The sequence below is a fragment of the Anomaloglossus baeobatrachus genome, chromosome 3 (assembly GCF_048569485.1).
Source record: "Anomaloglossus baeobatrachus isolate aAnoBae1 chromosome 3, aAnoBae1.hap1, whole genome shotgun sequence".
NCBI lineage: Eukaryota > Metazoa > Chordata > Amphibia > Anura > Aromobatidae > Anomaloglossus > Anomaloglossus baeobatrachus.
Window position 1 is genome coordinate 44,327,672 of NC_134355.1, and position 17,428 is coordinate 44,345,099.

The window sequence follows — 17,428 nt, forward strand, 5'->3', positions numbered from 1 at the left end:
ATAAACATAATTTACATATTTTCATAAAAAGGAAAAAAAACCTCTATAAAAATATTCATTATAAAAAAACGTTCTGTTTACTTTAAAGCTCCTCGAGGTCTGTAAGATCAACTGCTACTTTAATAAATATTGTGTCCTCTTTAATGTAGCAGGCATTCTTCGGATTCTCAATCTGGAAGTGCGAGACAAAGCGAGGACACCCAGAGGCTATATTGGTCTCCCCTTCAGGTCTCTTAAAGCTGCTGCTGTGAGGATCAGCCTTGAAGACATCTATGAAATGGTTCTTTTTTCCACTTTGGTCAATCAGCATTAGGGTCACCTTCTGCTTAAATGGCCAGGACAGCAGTGAGTCAAATTCTCCTTTCATGACCACGAAATATAAAGATAAAAAGGACCCCTTCCCTGAGCCGTCACCATTCAGGTAGGCGCGAGCACAGAGGCGGTAACCACAGCGGCTGGTGTAGAAATGCTGACTGTAGATGGAGACCACCCGACCTTCCACAGCTTCCATCTTCTTTCGCTCATAGTCTGTGATTTTCCAGATGAGTTTCCCGTTATAACAGGTACCCTCCAGAACCTTAAAACGTTCCTCATTGCTGCTCAGTTGAGCCTTGTGGATATTTATTTGGACATCATGTTTGCTGGATTGTCCTTCAAGGAAATCTGAAGAAAAGGTAAAGTTGTGAGAAGTCGTTAATCATCAAGACCATCTGTAAGAAACTAGAAAACTGACATCCAATAGAAAATTACAATTAGGTAAGACTTCCAGCCAAAGGACGGATTATATGTTATGGTTCCTCATGGTTCTTTGGGAGGTTGTGGGCATAATATGGACATCAGAAAGGGCCATATTATGTCCATGTAAACATTTAGAGTGTAGTACTGCAGTCATAACTATATTATAGTATACAGAGAAAATCCACCTGAGGTTCAAGTGAACCGACATTAGATCACCAGAGAAGACCCAGAGCCTCTGAGGTTCAAGTAATCTGAATTTATATCACTATAGAAGACCCACACCTCCCATGGTTTAAATTAACCAACCTTAGAGCAACATGGAAGATCCAGACTATCTGAGGTTCAAGTAAACTGACCTTAAATGAACATGGAAGACTTGGACTAAGGTTAAAGTTAACCGACTTTGGATTACCAGAGAAGATCCAGACCACCTGAGATTCAACCCTAGATCAATATAGAACACTTGGATGATCTGTGGTTCCAGTGAAGTGACCTTAGATCAATATAGAAAATCCGGAGCACCTGAGATCAACCTTGGACCACTAGAGAGGACCCTGAGGTTCAAGTGAATCACCCCTAGATCACTAGAGAAGACCCTGAGCACCTGAAGTTCAAGTGAACCAACCTTGGATCACCAGAGAAGACCCCGAGCACCTGAGATTCAAGTGAATCACCCCTAGATCACCAGAGAAGACCCTGAGCACCTGAAATTCAAGTGAATCACCCCTAGATCACCAGAGAAGACCCGAAGCACCTGAAGTTCAAGTGAACCAACCTTGGATCACCAGAGAAGACCCCGAGCACCTGAGATTCAAGTGAATCACCCCTAGATCACCAGAGAAGACCTGAAGCACCTGAAGTTCAAGTGAACCAACTTTGGATCACCAGAGAAGACCCCGAGCACCTCTGAGATTCAAGTGCATCACCCTTAGATCAGCAGAGAAGACTCGAAGCACTTGAAGTTCAAGTGAACCAACCTTAGATCACCAGAGAAGGCCCAGAGCATCTGTGATTCACGTATACTGAACTTGTATTACCATAAAAGAACCGGATATGGTTTAACTGAACTGATCTTAGATCAACATAGAAGACCTGACTGCCTGTGGTTTAATTAAACAGACCATATAGAAGATCTGGATCATTAGTGGTTCAAAAGATACGCGCTTAGATCACCATTGAAGACTTGGATACCTCATGGCTCAAGTGAACCAACCTTAGATCACCATAGAAGACCTGTACTCTGGGTGTTTTAAACTAAACTATTGATACACAGGTCTACAATTACCAGTGCTGGCATATCTCACCATGATGCCCCTTTCACAGGTTCCTCTGTAAAGTATCTGGACATGGACCTCTTAATAGAGAAGATATGTGGTACATACCTAATCGGTCTTTGTATTTTTCCATAGAAGACAACTTTTGCTTCATACTCTCAATAGCGTCCACAAGTGGTCGGAGATCATGGCGGCTCTGTTCTTCACTAATCAACTGGACCAGCTGCATGACCTGTTCCTCCAGCCATGCGGCCTTCTCCATATAACTGGCCAAAGACTGAGGGTGGAATTGAAGGAAATGTTTAATAAGTTCTATGCAAAACTAAGTGTGAAATAGATATTCTGCAGATGGATAGACGACATTAAATGTATCTGCAGTTGGACGTAGTCCTAATTCAACTAGGTGAGAATGTCACCCTTTACCTGGGCACTGGAGAGGTGATTCCCGTTACTTCCGAGCTGCACAAACTGGCGACATTCCTTTTCACACCATTTAACCGTATTTGAGAGTTGCAGGATCCTGCTTTCTTTTTGCTCCAAACTTTGCTTTAAATCAAACATCTAGAACCAACAAAATGGGTAATTATACAAACTATGGAGAGACAATGAGCGCATGCATGAGTACACAGCACCCATTTTGGCAATAGAGTGGTGGCTTCCTAAGCAGGTCACTTCTTTCAGCTGTTTCTTAGCTCTCAAAGCATTAAGCAGTTAAAAGTGGCATAGGTTGGAACATGCACAGCAAGTCGTTTTGATATTGCTGTGTATTATGTTTTTTTTTTAGCTCTCTTCATCGGGTTCCAGCAGGAAGCCGCCTGAAAAAGACACTGTCTGCACATACTCTTAGGTTGATGTCAAACATCCGTGTTATTCGATCTGAGTAAGTTGTGCGATGTATCTACCATACGCGGGTCTCTTGATCCAAACTCAGCAGCATTGTCATGATCCAGGACCGGTATTCCCCGCTAGAGAGTTTCCCAGACCCGGCCTGGTCATGTCTGGGGTTAACTCCCATCAGCCTCGTTCTGTTTTCAGGAGACACTGTATCTGGGCATTGCACCTGCATTCCTGTGCTGGTTATATTTTTGCTCTGTAGCCTGTGACTGGCTCTTGTGAGATTTCCTGTTTGATCTGACTCCTTGTTACTGTGCCCTGACCTGTACCCTCCCCCGTTCGTCTTTCTGTCCCAGTCCCTGACTTCCCTCTTCTGTCAGTTGTTTACCCATCCTGGTTCATCCTCCTTCCCGTGTTTGCGTCTCCTCACCCATCGGTCTTGTCTTCTGTTCCCTGTGCCCTTTGTGTTTCCCTCTGCATACCTGATCTCCCAGCATCCGACCTCGGTTCTGTTTTCTGACCTGACCTTGATACTCCCTCTGCAGTGACTTAACTTCCCAGCTAGACCCTGACTGCTTGACTACTCTATTGCCCCCTGGTGGTTCGCCTGTGAACTGCCTGCTGAAGTTACTCTGCTGTACTTCAGCCCCCTTTCTGTTACAGTATTACTTTGACTCTCCTTCATTACTCTGCTGCCACCTAGTGGGGAATACACTGGACTACGTCTTACCAGCCCTTTGTACAGCGTGACAAGCATCATATAAGTGTATGAGGTTGTTGAGTTTGGATCAGGAGACGCCCCTGCGGCCGGTCTGTACACTGTGGTTTATAGTCGAAAACTATCAAATGATCTCAGAAAGGCGAGTATTTCCAGTAGCACATAGGCCGAAAATATGTGAACGTAGTCTTCTAAGAACTTTTGGAACGTCAGATGAGTATTTGTGAAGTCAGTACTGATCCTGGGTGACAAAATCCCACCAAGTCAAGACGAGAAAACCAAAAATCCCATACGGTGGGATGCGGATGCTTTTACCTGTTTCTCAAGCTTTGTGTTCCTATTCAGTACGTAAAGCATATGGTCTCTCAGGAAGGTCTCTTCATGGACTTTCAGTTTTCCTCTTTTTACCTATGAACAATAAAGCACACAATTTGACTATTGGATCTCATGGCATCGATGATGGTACCCCTATCACCTCCAGGTAGCACTTATTGAACAATATTGGAAAAAACATGGCCGTCGTCTTTCAGCACCAGCATCATACTTGGCCATAGAATGAATAGGACTCAGCTGTAATACCAGACTCAGCCAATAGACAAAAGTGGCACTGTTTCCAAAATATAACAGCCTTTTTTTCTAATCTTGTACAATCCTTTTAAGTAAACACGTAGGTGCACTGATGCCTGCAAATAAGTCTGGAAACGACATCTACCTGTTCTAAAAAATGTCTGGATACCCGCAGGTTGTGTCTGGTTTATATACTAAGGGTTATGGGGGGGATAGTTGACCACAGGAGTGATCCAGATTTACATGGCAGTGCCCAATGTCCTATATTGAGGAATAATCCCCTTATTTTGGGAACTGGATGGCTGTAATGACTCATAAAGAGGAATTTTCACTGTACTTTTTAATTATCTCCTCCAATTTGTGCTGTTCCACTTATTCTGGAACAGTTTTGCTTTCTCTTCTGTGCTCCTCTGCATCAAAGTTATGCCCCATGGTAATAATAGTGCACATTTTCCCTTTAGCCAAATGGGTGTATACCATAAAACTTCTCTGCTGGCAGTGTTTTGTTTTGATTGGAGTAGAAAAAAAACATGCTCACAGAGACGTTTTTGACATACGCCCAGTTGGCAGAAAGAAACATTTGCATCAATATTCCAAGGGCGGGAAACAGGGGGTATAACTTTGGAACCCAGGGGCACAGAAAAAAAAGAAAATTACCCCAATCATAATTTCACAGTCACAATGTGACTTGTTGGATAACGACTCCTACGCTGTCCCTCACACTAAGGGGCCCTATGCTATCCCTAATCTCGGGGATACTCCTAATGGTGGAGATGCCTGAGTCCCATTCCTGGCCTTGCTCCTGACCATACCTAGTCTGATTCTCTCTCTGCCACAAGGGAAGGACTGGGCAGGAGTGTGATGTAAAACACAGATAAAGACAGACAAGGGAAAACTAAAAACTCTGGCACATTGCACAAATCTAGGATAGGACATTAAGAGATTCAGAAGAAAAACATGAGCAGGAAGGAAGCAACAAAAGAGAACTGGGGTAAACTCCACAACCGCACACAGCAACAAGCACCAGAAAGTCTAAGACACCACACTACTAAACTATAGCTGGCATAGGAGGAAGGACCCAGCCAGTATATATACAGTCATATGAAAAAGTTTGGGCACCCCTATTAATGTTAACTTTTTTTCTTTATAACAATTTGGGTTTTTGCAACAGCTATTTCAGTTTCATATATCTAATAACTGATGGACTGAGTAATGTTTCTGGATTGAAATGAGGTTTATTGTACTAACAGAAAATGTGCAATCCGCATTTAAACAAAATTTGACCGGTGCAAAAGTATGGGCACCTCAACATAAAAGTGACATTAATATTTTGTAGATCCTCCTTTTGCAAAAATCACAGCCTCTAGTCGCTTCCTGTAGCTTTTAATGAGTTCCTGGATCCTGGATGAAGGTATATTTGACCATTCCTGTTTACAAAACAATTCCAGTTCAGTTAAGTTTGATGGTCGCCGAGCATGGACAGCCGCTTCACATCATCCCACAGATTTTCAATGATATTCAGGTCTGGGGACTGGGATGGCCATTCCAGAATATTGTAATTGTTCATCTGCATGAATGCCTGAGTAGATTTGGAGCGGTGTTTTGGATCATTGTCTTGCTGAAATATCCATCCCCTGCGTAACTTCAACTTCGTCACTGATTCTTGCACATTATTGTCAAGAATCTGCTGATACTGAGTTGAATCCATGCGACCCTCAACTTTAACCCCTTCAGCCTCCGGGCACTTTCCGTTTTTGCGTTTTTGTTTTTTGCTCCCCTTCTTCCGAGAGCCGTAACTTTTTTATTTTTCCATCAATCTTGCCATATAAGGGCTTGTTTTTTGCGGGACAAGTTGTACTTTTAAATGAAACTATAAGTTTTACCACATAGTGTACTGGAAAACGGCAAAAAAATTCCAAGTGCGGAAAAATTGCAAAAAAAGTGTGATCGTACAATAGTTTTTGGGATATTTTATTCACTGTGTTCACTATATGGTAAAACTGATGTATCTATGTGATGCCTGAGGTCAGTGCGAGTTGGTAGACACCAAACATGTATAGGTTTACTTGTATCTAAGGGGTTAAAAAAATTCACAAGCTTGTCCAAAAAAAGTGGCGCACATTTTGCGCCATTTTCCAAAACCCGTAGCGTTCTCATTTTTCGGGATCTGAGACTCAGAGACAGCTTATTTTTTGCGTCTCGACCTGACGTTTTTAACGGGACCATTTTTGCGCAGATGCTACGTTTTGATCGCCTGTTATTGCATTTTGCGCAAAATTTGCGGCAACCAAAAAACTTAATTTTGGCGTTTGGAATTTTTTTGACGCTACGCCATTTCCTGATCAGATTAATTGATTTTATATTTTGATAGATCGGGCATTTCTGAGCGCGGCGATACCAAATATGTGTATATTTTTTATTTTTTTAAATTTTAATTTCAATGGGGTGAAAGGGGGGTGATTTGAACTTTTAGGTTTTTTTATTTTTTTTATTTTTTAAAACTTTTTTTTTTTTTATTTTACTAGTCCCCCTAGGGGGCTATAGCGATCAGCAATCTGATCGCTCTTATCTATCTGCTGATCGCAGCTATACAGCTGTAAACATCAGATACAGTCACTTCCTGTTTCACCCTGCTCCGAGCCGGGTGAAAATGAAAGTGAAACTTCGTAGCTGCAGGCGTCATCACAAGACCCTGTGCTACGATGGCAGCCACCGAAAGTCACGTGATCATGTCACGTGACTTCCGGTGGGGGCGGGGTAAGTAACTGTCATGGCGGCGCCCATATACATATCGCTGCCAGATTTTGGCAGCGAAATGTAAGGGGTTAATGGCCGCAGGTGGAAGCGATTCCACCCGCGGCTAGCAGGCACACATGTCAGCTGTTGAAAACAGCTGATATGTGCGCGGATCGCCGCCGCCTGCCCACGGGGATTAACGGCACACGATCCATGACGTACCCAGTACGTCATGGGTCATTAAGGGGTTAACAAGATTCCCGGTGCAGGCATTGGCCACACAGCCCCAAAGCATGATGGAACCTCCACCAAATTTTACTGTGGGTAGCAAGTGCTTTTCTTGGAATGCCGTGTTTTTTGCCTCCATGCATAACACCTTTTTGTATGACCAAACAACTCAATCTTTGTTTCATCAGTCCACAGGACCTTCTTCCAAAATGTAACTGGCTTGTCCAAATGTGCTTTTGCATAACTCAGGCGACTGTTTGTGGCGTGCTTGCAGAAACGGCTTCTTTCGCATCACTCTCCCATACAGCTTCTCCTTGTGCAACGTGCGCTGTATTGTTGACCGATGCACATTGACACCATCTGCAGCAAGATGATGCTGCAGGTCTTTGGAGGTGGTCTGTGGATTGTCCTTGACTGTTCTCACCATTCTTCTTCTCTGTTTTTCTGATATTTTTCTTGTCCTGCCACTTCTGGGCTTAACAAGAACTGTACCTGTGTTCTTCCATTTCCTTACTATGTTCCTCACAGTGGAAACTGACAGTTTAAATCTCTGAGACAACTTTTTGTACCTTCCCCTGAACAACTATGTTGAACAATCTTTGTTTTCAGATCATTTGAGAGTTGTTTTGAGGAGCCCATGATGCCACTCTTCATAGGAGATTCAAATAGGAGAACTACTTGCAAGTGGCCACCTTAAATACCTTTTCTCATGATTGGATACACCTGCCTATGAAGTTCAAAGCTCAATGAGGTTACAAAACCAATTTAGTGCTTTAGTAACTCAGTAAAAAGTAGTTAGGAGTGTTCACATCAAGAAATTGATAAGGGTGCCCATACTTTTGCACCGATCAAATTTTGTTTAAATGCGGATTGCACATTTTCTGTTAGTACAATAAACCTCATGTCAATCCAGAAATATTACTCAGTCCATCAGTTATTAGATATGTGAAACTGAAATAGCTGTTGCAAAAACCCAATTTGTTATAAAGAAAAAAGGTTAACATTAATAGGGGTGCCCAAACTTTTTCATAGGACTGTAGGAGGGGAGCAGATGTGATTGGCTTCCTAAAACATGTGACCAAAAGAGACTAACAAGCAGACTAGCAGATATTAACTCTAGCCAGTTTGTCTATGAGCAGGAACTGGCAACACAGCGGGGTGAAGCCCACGTCTGCCTGAATTGTCCCAGACATATGAGAATTTCTCAGGCAGAGGGTCAGAATCTGCAATCAATGTGAACAGGACCTGACAATGCCATGACAGTTGGCGAAGATAGTGAAAGTCTCCATGTGACATTCGTATGATCATCGGTCTTTGGTCTCCATATAAGTAAGCATCCATCTAACAGATGGATGGATAACGCTTCATAACTAGGGTCTATTTGCAGTGAAATTCTACTAAACGATGGGACCCATACATGTCATATTAACTATTGGTCCTACCAAGGGCAACCCTTGTAATGCAAATGGCAAGATTGGTCGGATTACCTTTATATAGCAGCCATAACTTGTATAGGGACATTCTACTACAGCTTCCAGACATTCAAGCTGGTGGTCATCGACCTGAAAAATGCAATATGTAGTATTACAATATTTATTAATTCTAGATTATTGTCAATTATGGCTAAAAAAAAAAAATTCTAGATACCAAACGCTACATCTCCAACTGCTATTATGAAACCATCTACAGATACGTCCTTCGTTACCTTTATTTTGGGCTTAACATACCTGAAGGTAAGTGTCCCAACAAGACTGGTTTGCAAACCCCTCCCTCAACATTTTGCGATAATGTCGGGAGACGTTTATGCTATATGTGTCTATATGTGGCCACCCAGTGGTTGTGATGTGAATTGCAGCCTGTCCACAATTCTTAGTGGAATTTAGGTGCATACAATTTTTTTTTTAGGCAGCAAGTTCGTGCTTTGTACATTTTTTGTGTAAAAGGATACATTTAACCCTAGTAATAAATAAGGTTATGGTATCAGTGCTTACCTCCTCCCTTGGACACGTTTTGCCACAGTTGTTGAGACATGAGACTGGATATAATGGACAATACTTCAGTGTGTGAATCTGAAAAAGATTAATACTGAGATTACAAGACGGAAACAATAAGTGATTCACTGTGTCCAGGAGTCCGTATCCTTCGACATTATGTATCCTCCTTTATGCAGGAGTCAGAAACTACAACTCCAACCATTTGTATTCAAAAGTCGCCGAGTGTTATGGCGGAATCAGACGCTGTTCACACCACAGATTCTGACACGCCACACTATGGTTTCTCTGGTGCTTCTGAGTTACACAGGCAGGCTCGGACATCAACCAACTGTGTGCTCATTAGTGGTCAGGCCAGCAAGAGTTAACCTCTGCTATCCTGCTGGTTACCTCTGGGATAACATGTTGGAAACCTATCAAAGCTACTCCCCACCTTTTTAGGTTGGTGGGATCTGTTTTCCCATGCTGACTACAGACTTATGCTGTGCTTGTCTGTTTGATATTGTGTCCCAATCCTGCTGGTGATTGTGTTGCTGTCTTGTTTCCTCCCTGCTCTTATTTTCCTCCTAAACCCTTAGGCTATGTGCACACGCTGCGTTTTTTTGATGCTGCATTTTTGTGCGTTTTTGGCCGCTAAAAACGCACAAAAACGAACCCATGGCAAAAAAAACGCATGCGTTTTTGCCGCGATTTGGTGCGTTTTTGGCTGCGTTTTGCTGCATTTTTGATCTCTGCGTTTTTCTGCGTTTTTCCAATGCATTGCATGGGGGGAAAATGCAGAAAAACGCAGGAAAGAATTGACATGTCCATTTTTTTTTTTAAGCTCAAAAACGCAGCTTAAAAAAAAAGTTGTGTACGGACAACAAAAATGAAAACTTATAGACTTTGCTGGGGAAGCAAAGTCATGCAATTTTGAGGCCAAAAATGCACCCGAAAAACGCCGCGAAAAACGCACTGTGTGAACTTACCCTTATTGTCTTATACCTTTGTGTGAATGTGCTGTGAGATAGAGTTTTGGTTTCCCCTTGTTTGTCTATCTGTTTTATTACACTCCTGTCCCGGCCCTCCCACAGAGTTGGGGTTATAAATTCAGGGCTGGTCAGGAGCAGGGCCAGGAAAGTGGCTCAGATATCCTCACCTTCAGGGGTAATGCTGAGATAAGGGATAGCTAGGGCCCCCCTAGGCTGAGGGCCAGTCTAGAAGCCCCTGTCCCTTGCGCACTCCCCATTCTCCATGACATTTTACATAGGTCCAGTGCATTCCTGGATTTTTGCCATGTAAAGGACGGGGCGCTGCATGATATTTTATTATACAGGATCTAATGAGGCATCTGTGGCATCAGTCATTGCGATTCCAGGTTAGAATTACCATAGTGTATCCCTATAACTGCCATATACAGGGTGGTCCAAAAGTAGGTGGACAGTATGTGTAATAGGGTTATGAAGGGGGAGATTTATCAAACATGGTGTAAAGTGAAACTGACTCAGTTGCTTTTAGCAACCAATCAGATTCCACTTTTAATTCTTCACAGACTCTTTGGAAAATGAAAGGTGGAATCTGATTGGTTGCTAAAGGCAACTGAGTCAGTTTCACTTCACACTATGTTATTATTTTCTGTCCACCTACTTCTGGACCACCCTGTGTAAATTTGTCTTCAGCTTGCTCCCCCTAGTGGTGGCCTTCTTATGTAAATATATTTACCATTTTGTGCATACAAAACCTCTGACAACAAGGATTATATTAATGGGTGTGAAGTGGCAGTAGCTGTGGATGGGTTTTTCTAGGAATTTGTCGATCATTACCTGCAGATCGATGAAGGTCATGCTTTTATTGCAGTATGCGCAGGTTTCGTCTCTCAGTTCGCACTGAGTGGTCAAGTGATTGTCCAAGTCCTTTCGGATCACTTTGTCTTGACAGCCGGTGTTGGTGCACGTGATCGTTTCACAGAGACACTGACCAAGATGGTCCTGTCAGTGAAGGAAGGGTGGAAGATTTTAGAGCCCAACATTTATATGGATGGAATACAACTGCATATCACCTTGAGAGGCATGGTTCATGGGCAAATCATAGTACACATGGACATCAACGCTTGACTTGCTGCTGAATTTTTGTTAACATGCAGACTTAAAGGGAATCTTTCAGCAGTTTTTTTGATATGTAATCTGAGAATAGCATGATGTTGGTGGCTTTGACCCTGATTCCTTACTAGGCCGTGTGTTGTTGTTTCAATAAAATCAGTGTTTTCTCGGCAGGAGATTATCAATGCAGGACTAGGTGTCTTGTGCCTTCTAGTCAACTGCTCTGTGTAATCCCACCCCCATCTCTGATTGGCAGTTTTCCGACCATATACAGTGTACACAGAAAGCTACCAATCAGTGGTGCGGGCGGGGTTATACACAGCTCAGCATTATGAGTACTGCTAGATCTGCAGCAGAGAAAACTGTGATTATATCAAAATGGCAAGTAGGGTTATGGAGCAGAAAAGAGAAAATAGGGTCTTATCCAACAAATAAATGGTGATATGTTAAAATATGATCACTGTGTACAGTAGTGTGACATACAACAAGATGAAAAGCCTGTAATCAGCTGCTGCACGAAAACCTCGAGCCCCAAGGCTAATAACGATGTAAAGGAACCTGAGATGTGGCGTGGTGATGACTGTGCTGCTGAGAAGAAACGAAAGACCAATACACAGGATCCAGATGAAAGGCGGTTTATTTCTTAACGCATTTCGAAGGGGTCCCAGAACCACCAAATTCAATTCAGTAGTTCTCCTGAGGAAGAAATGTGACCACTTCGAAACGCATTGAGAAATAAAGCTCCTTTCATCTGGATCCTGCGTATTGGTCTTTCGTTCCTTCTCAGCAGCGCAGTTATCACCATGCCATATCTCTGGTTCCTCCATTATAAAAATGACAGCATAAAGAAAAGCAAGTGAGACACCACTGGAATCAGGGACTCAGCCCCTACATCATACCACTGTCAGATAAGGTAGCAAAAACCTGGTAGACACTTCCTAACTAATGAGTGGGGTAATTTGACTTTGGGTGCGATCCCACCTAACCTGGGTAATATAGGACCATATCCAATAAATACTATTAAAGTACTGGATTGTGATAAATACCCATAAAGTCACTAAATATGGAAGGTCACAGATCATCCAGGCAGATAATATTTTTAGCTTCTTGGATACTTCTTTATGGAACCACTACTAGATCTTATTTTTGGAGTAGGGCTTTTATTTTAAGCATACTCCAAAAGCCCAAAAAATCCTACTAGTGCTTATTTTCAGGGTAGGTCTTATTTTGGGGGAAACAGGGTAGTAATAGGGTAAGTTCACACAGTGCGTTTTTCGCGGCGTTTTTCGGGTGCGTTTTTGGCCTCAAAACTGCATGACTTTGCTTCCCCAGCAAAGTCTATGAGTTTTCATTTTTGCTGTCTGCACACAACTTTTTTTTAAGCTGCGTTTTTGAGCTTAAAAAAAAAATGGACATGTCAATTCTTTCCTGCGTTTTTCTGCGTTTTCCTCCTATGCAATGCTTTGGAAAAACGCAGCAAAACGCAGAGATCAAAAACGCAGCAAAACGCAGCCAAAAACGCACCAAATCGCGGTAAAAACGCATGCGGTTTTTGACGCGTTTTTCCGCTGCGGGTGCGTTTTTGTGCGTTTTTAGCGGTCAAAAACGCAGCGTCAAAAAAACGCAGCGTGTGCACATAGCCATAAACTGCATCCAAAGAATATTATCTACTCTACATCCCTGGGGGTCTAAGGCAATGAAGTGTTTATCCCTAATTAAGCGACACTATCTAGCTGCCATGTGCCAACTGAAATCAGCCCTCTTACCGCCATAACGTCAATGTAGTGGTGGCTGTACGCAGCCAAAACGTCAATATTTTAGGTAAACCCACCAGTTGATTTATGCCCCCCTATCTGACAGCAGGGTATGAACGAGAGAAATACAAGGAGGAAGGGACAAACAAGAAGGAAGGGACAAACAAATCAGTTCTCCGCATCAAGGCAGTATAATTGGGGTGCGGTGCATGGATCTCCAGGCCGGCTCCTGGGCAATCAGTTCAGAACAAATCCAAGGAAACAACTCATCAACCTCAGGTATAAAAATTAAAACATAACTTTTATTCCAAAATTAAAACAATGACAAATACAAGGAAGGTATAGACCAGACACGTCTACATGTTTCATGCAGACAAGCCTTTAATCATGACTAAGGACTTGTCTGCATGAAACGTGTAGACGTGTCTCGTCTATACCTTCCTTGTTTCATTCATGGTTTTAATTTTTATATCTGTGGTTGATAGAAGTTTTTTCCTTGTATTTGTAATGAACGAGAGGGAAGCTGAGTTTTATTAAACAGTGTGTCCACCCATATCCTGTCCACCGCCATTAACTTGAGAACGGCGGCAGCTATACGCATAGAAGTGGTGTCTAGGTATAGTAAAGTAGCCATGCGCTACGCAATTTTATCTCAAAAATGGAACGAGATAGAGAAAAAAAGTGAATTACAAAGTTGTAGGTCATCATCAATTCAATATGAATCGACACCTTGCATACAGAAATGCAATGATTAGAACTTGTAAAACTCACAAGGCTGCGGACGTGAAGCGATACCTCATGGAGACCTACCTACAAGTCATTGGGTATGGTGGCTGCATGGAGTGGCCTCCACACTCACCTGACCTGACCCCATTGGACTCCTTTCTGTGAGGTCACATCAAACAGCAGGTGTATGCGACCCCTCCACCAACATTGCAGGACCTACGACGACGTATCACAGATGCTTGTGCAAACGTGTCACCTACCATATTGCACAACGTGCAGCAAGATACAGTATGCTGTGCAGAGGCCAGATGTGCATTGCAGCTGACGGGGGCCACTTTGAGCATCAAAGTTAAATGAGCGTCATATGTGTGACCAGCATTCAATGTTTTGGGGGGGTCATGGGTTTCATATCATAGCATTTCTGTATGCAAGGTGTCGATTCGTAGTGAATTGATGATGCCCTACAATTTTTTAATTCACTTTTTTTCTCTATCTCATTCCGTTTTCGAGATAAAAATGCTAACTCCGTTGTTTTCCACCAGGTGGCGCTATAGGTGGTTTCATTGCGTAGCGCATGGCTACTTTACTATACCTAGACACCACTTCTATGCCTATAGCTGCCGCCGTTCTCAAGTTAATGGCGGTGGACAGGATATGGGTGGACACACTGTATATGCCAGGAGTATATAAAGTTCAGCAATTCTCCTGCTATTGTATCCTTCACTCAGGTAGGAAAACATAAATCACCTGACATGTTCTGATAACAGAAAACTGGAGCTCTGAAACCTAAATTTCCAAAATAATAATTATTTTGATTATAATGAACAGAGTTTCTGACCCATTTGGATAACAATTAGACTATAGGTGCTCTATAAGTAACGACGTACCTGGAACCTCCCCAGTGACACCTTCACGTCACAGTCCGGGGCATTTCTGCAGTATACCAGTAGGTTTAGGACTTCTCTTTTACAGCAATTGTCTTTAAATATCTAGAAAGGACCATAGGTTATTTTCACAATCATGTTCATTGCGATGACACTGAAAAACATTTCCATTAAAACACCATCGATTTGCATAGAAAATTCTGCAACAGCCTACAAAGGTCAGTCTTTTGAAAACAACCCCTTTAAATTCGTCCAGTGCACATTTATAACTATCTTAATGATATACTATAGATAATAACATTTTAATAAAAGGCTATAAATCAGGATCAGCAGAGGATAACTTATGTAATGTATAGTTAGGTCTATTCCCTTGTTAATCCATCATCAATTAAGCAGGTAAAAGGTCTGGAGCTGATTCCAGGTGCGGCATTTGTATTGGAAATTTTGCAGTTAAATGTGGTTAAAGGAGCTCTCAGTGGAAGCAAAACAGACTGAAAAAAAAGAAGAAATCCATCAAAGATATAGCAGAAATGTTAGGAGTGGCCAAATCAACCGTTTGGTATTTTCTGAAAAAAAAAAAAAAAAGGAGCACACTGGTGAGCTGGCGAGCTCAAAAAGGCCTGGACGTCCACAAAAGACAACACTGGTGGATGATTGCTGAATCCTGTCCAAGAAAAACCCCTTCGGAACATCCACCCAAGTGAAGAACATTCTCCAGGAAGTAGATGTTTCAGTATCTAAGTCTACCATGAAGAGAAGACTTCATTAAGGCAAATACAGAGGGATCACCACAATGTGCAAACCATTAATCAACCTTAAAGGCCAGATTAGACTTTGCAAAAAAAACAAAACATCTAAAGAAGCCACCCAGTCCTGGAAAAGCAGAAACTAAACTCAAATCAACCAGTACCAGATTGATGGGAAAAAGAAAGTATGGAGAAGGTTTGGAATAGCTCATGATCCAAAGCACAGTACATCATCTATAATATATGGTAGAGGCTGTGTCATGGCCGGGCATGCAAGATTTGCAAAGTCCCTGGGTCACTAGCTTTTATTGATGTGACTGAAGACAGAAGCAGCCGGATGAATTCTGGAGTACAGGCTGAGACTTTCTGCTCAGATTCCACCAATGCAGCAAGGTTGATTGAACGATGCTGCATAGTACAGATGGACAATGACCCAAAACATCCTGAGAAAGTAAAGAAGTGGAATATTCTCTGGGATATAATACAGGATGTAACTGAGGATTAGTTATGGGTGAACCTGAACTGTAAAGTTCGGAGTCCATACTGGACACCCAGTGTCCATGCACGGACCTCGAATATGGACTTCTCAGGAAAGTCATGTTACTGTTTGGTTTCGGCCACCTGGATAAAAATAAATTTAAAAAAGGGGATTTAAGCAGGACAATTAAACTTATCGAGTTTACACCCGGTTGTAATACTGCTTCCGGGTCCACTCATTAAATCTATGAATATTCACTGATTCCCCATCCCATTCTCCATGACAGCATCTTTGATTGGTTGAAGTCAGACTGCCGGAGTGTCAGCGTCTGTGATAGGTTGCCCTTACACTAGCTGTCTGAGTCCCCGAAGTGAAGTTTAAAAATAAATAATTGGAAAAAATGGCGTAGGGTCCCCCGTTCTTTGATACCCTGTGTAGATAAAGCAGACATCTGGAGGCTGTAGCTCCCAGCTCTGTGAGTTATCTTGGCTGTTTAATCAAAATATGAGGGACTCTACAAGACTTTTTTTTAAATTATTTATATAATTTAAGAAAACGGCATACGGTCCCCCCATTTTTGATACCCAGCCAAGACAAAGCAGACAGCTGGGAGCTGGTACTCTCAGCCTAAAAATAGCAGCCTGCAGCCACTCCAGAATTGGAGCATCCATGGCGTTTACCCATCTAAGCCCAATTGCCTTTCTGTGGCGGCAATCGGGGTAATATAAGAGGTGAATGACAGGTGTGATTTGTCAAAATAATCACAGTTGTCATCAAGCCTGCGGTCTATAAGACCCCTCCCCATTACTAGTCGTGTAAGTAAAAAGAAATAAACACAAATTAGAGAAAAATAATTTAGATAAAAAAAAACACCCTCTTTCTCCAATTTATTAACCCCTAAAACACCCCTGCAGGTTCCACGTAATCCACACAATGTCCTATGACGATCCCGGATCTGCTACAACTGAGGTTGCAATGCACAGTCACATTAGAAAATGCAACCGAGCACTGCGGCGGCAGGGACACACTGATGGAGCTGCAGCTGTGAGAGCAGTGAGATTACAGCTGGCTGTTCCCACAGTACCCCAGCTGTGACCTCAGTGAACTCACCTGAGGTGAACTCAATGCCGAATTACCGGCTTAGGCTATGTGTGCACGTTGAGTATTTTGTTGCAGAAAATCTGCATCTTCTGGCAAAAAAACCCATACCAAAAACGCAGCTGCAACAAATTTCTTAAACACTTGAAATAGATCTCTCTGTGTGTAATGACTCTATATGATATATAGGAATACATCCCTCTGTGTGTAATGACTCTATGTGATATATAGGAATAGATCCCTCTGTGTGTAATGACACTATAATATATAGGAATAGATCCCTCTGTGTGTAATGACTATATAATATATAGAAATAGATCCCTCTGTGTGTAATGACTCTATATCATATATAGGAATAGATCCCTCTGTGTTTAATGGCTCTATATAATATATAGGAATAGATCCCTCTGTGTGTAATGACTCTATATAACATATAGAGGAATAGATGCCTCTGTGTGTAATGACTCTATATAATATATAGGAATAGATCCCTCTGTGTGTAATGACTCTATATAATATATAGGAATAGATCCCTCTGTGTGTAATGACTCTATATAATATATAGGAATAGATCCCTC

The 17,428-nt window shown here is 42.2% G+C and overlaps 1 protein-coding gene across 3 annotated transcripts in view; it reads right to left on the minus strand.

Moving 5' to 3' along the window:
- The window catches only part of TRAF5 (TNF receptor associated factor 5), a 62,474-nt gene continuing 45,046 nt past the window's right edge, over window positions 1-17,428 (minus strand). For all 3 annotated transcript variants that reach the window (XM_075337998.1, XM_075337999.1, XM_075337997.1), the window contains 8 exons: window positions 14,532-14,633; window positions 10,889-11,053; window positions 9,087-9,164; window positions 8,583-8,657; window positions 3,880-3,972; window positions 2,436-2,573; window positions 2,121-2,289; window positions 1-663 (listed from right to left, as the gene is read on the minus strand). In XM_075337998.1, the coding sequence (XP_075194113.1) occupies window positions 83-663; window positions 2,121-2,289; window positions 2,436-2,573; window positions 3,880-3,972; window positions 8,583-8,657; window positions 9,087-9,164; window positions 10,889-11,053; window positions 14,532-14,633 (1,401 nt within the window). In that variant the 3' untranslated portion in view covers window positions 1-82. The remainder of the gene's footprint in view (window positions 664-2,120; window positions 2,290-2,435; window positions 2,574-3,879; window positions 3,973-8,582; window positions 8,658-9,086; window positions 9,165-10,888; window positions 11,054-14,531; window positions 14,634-17,428) is intronic.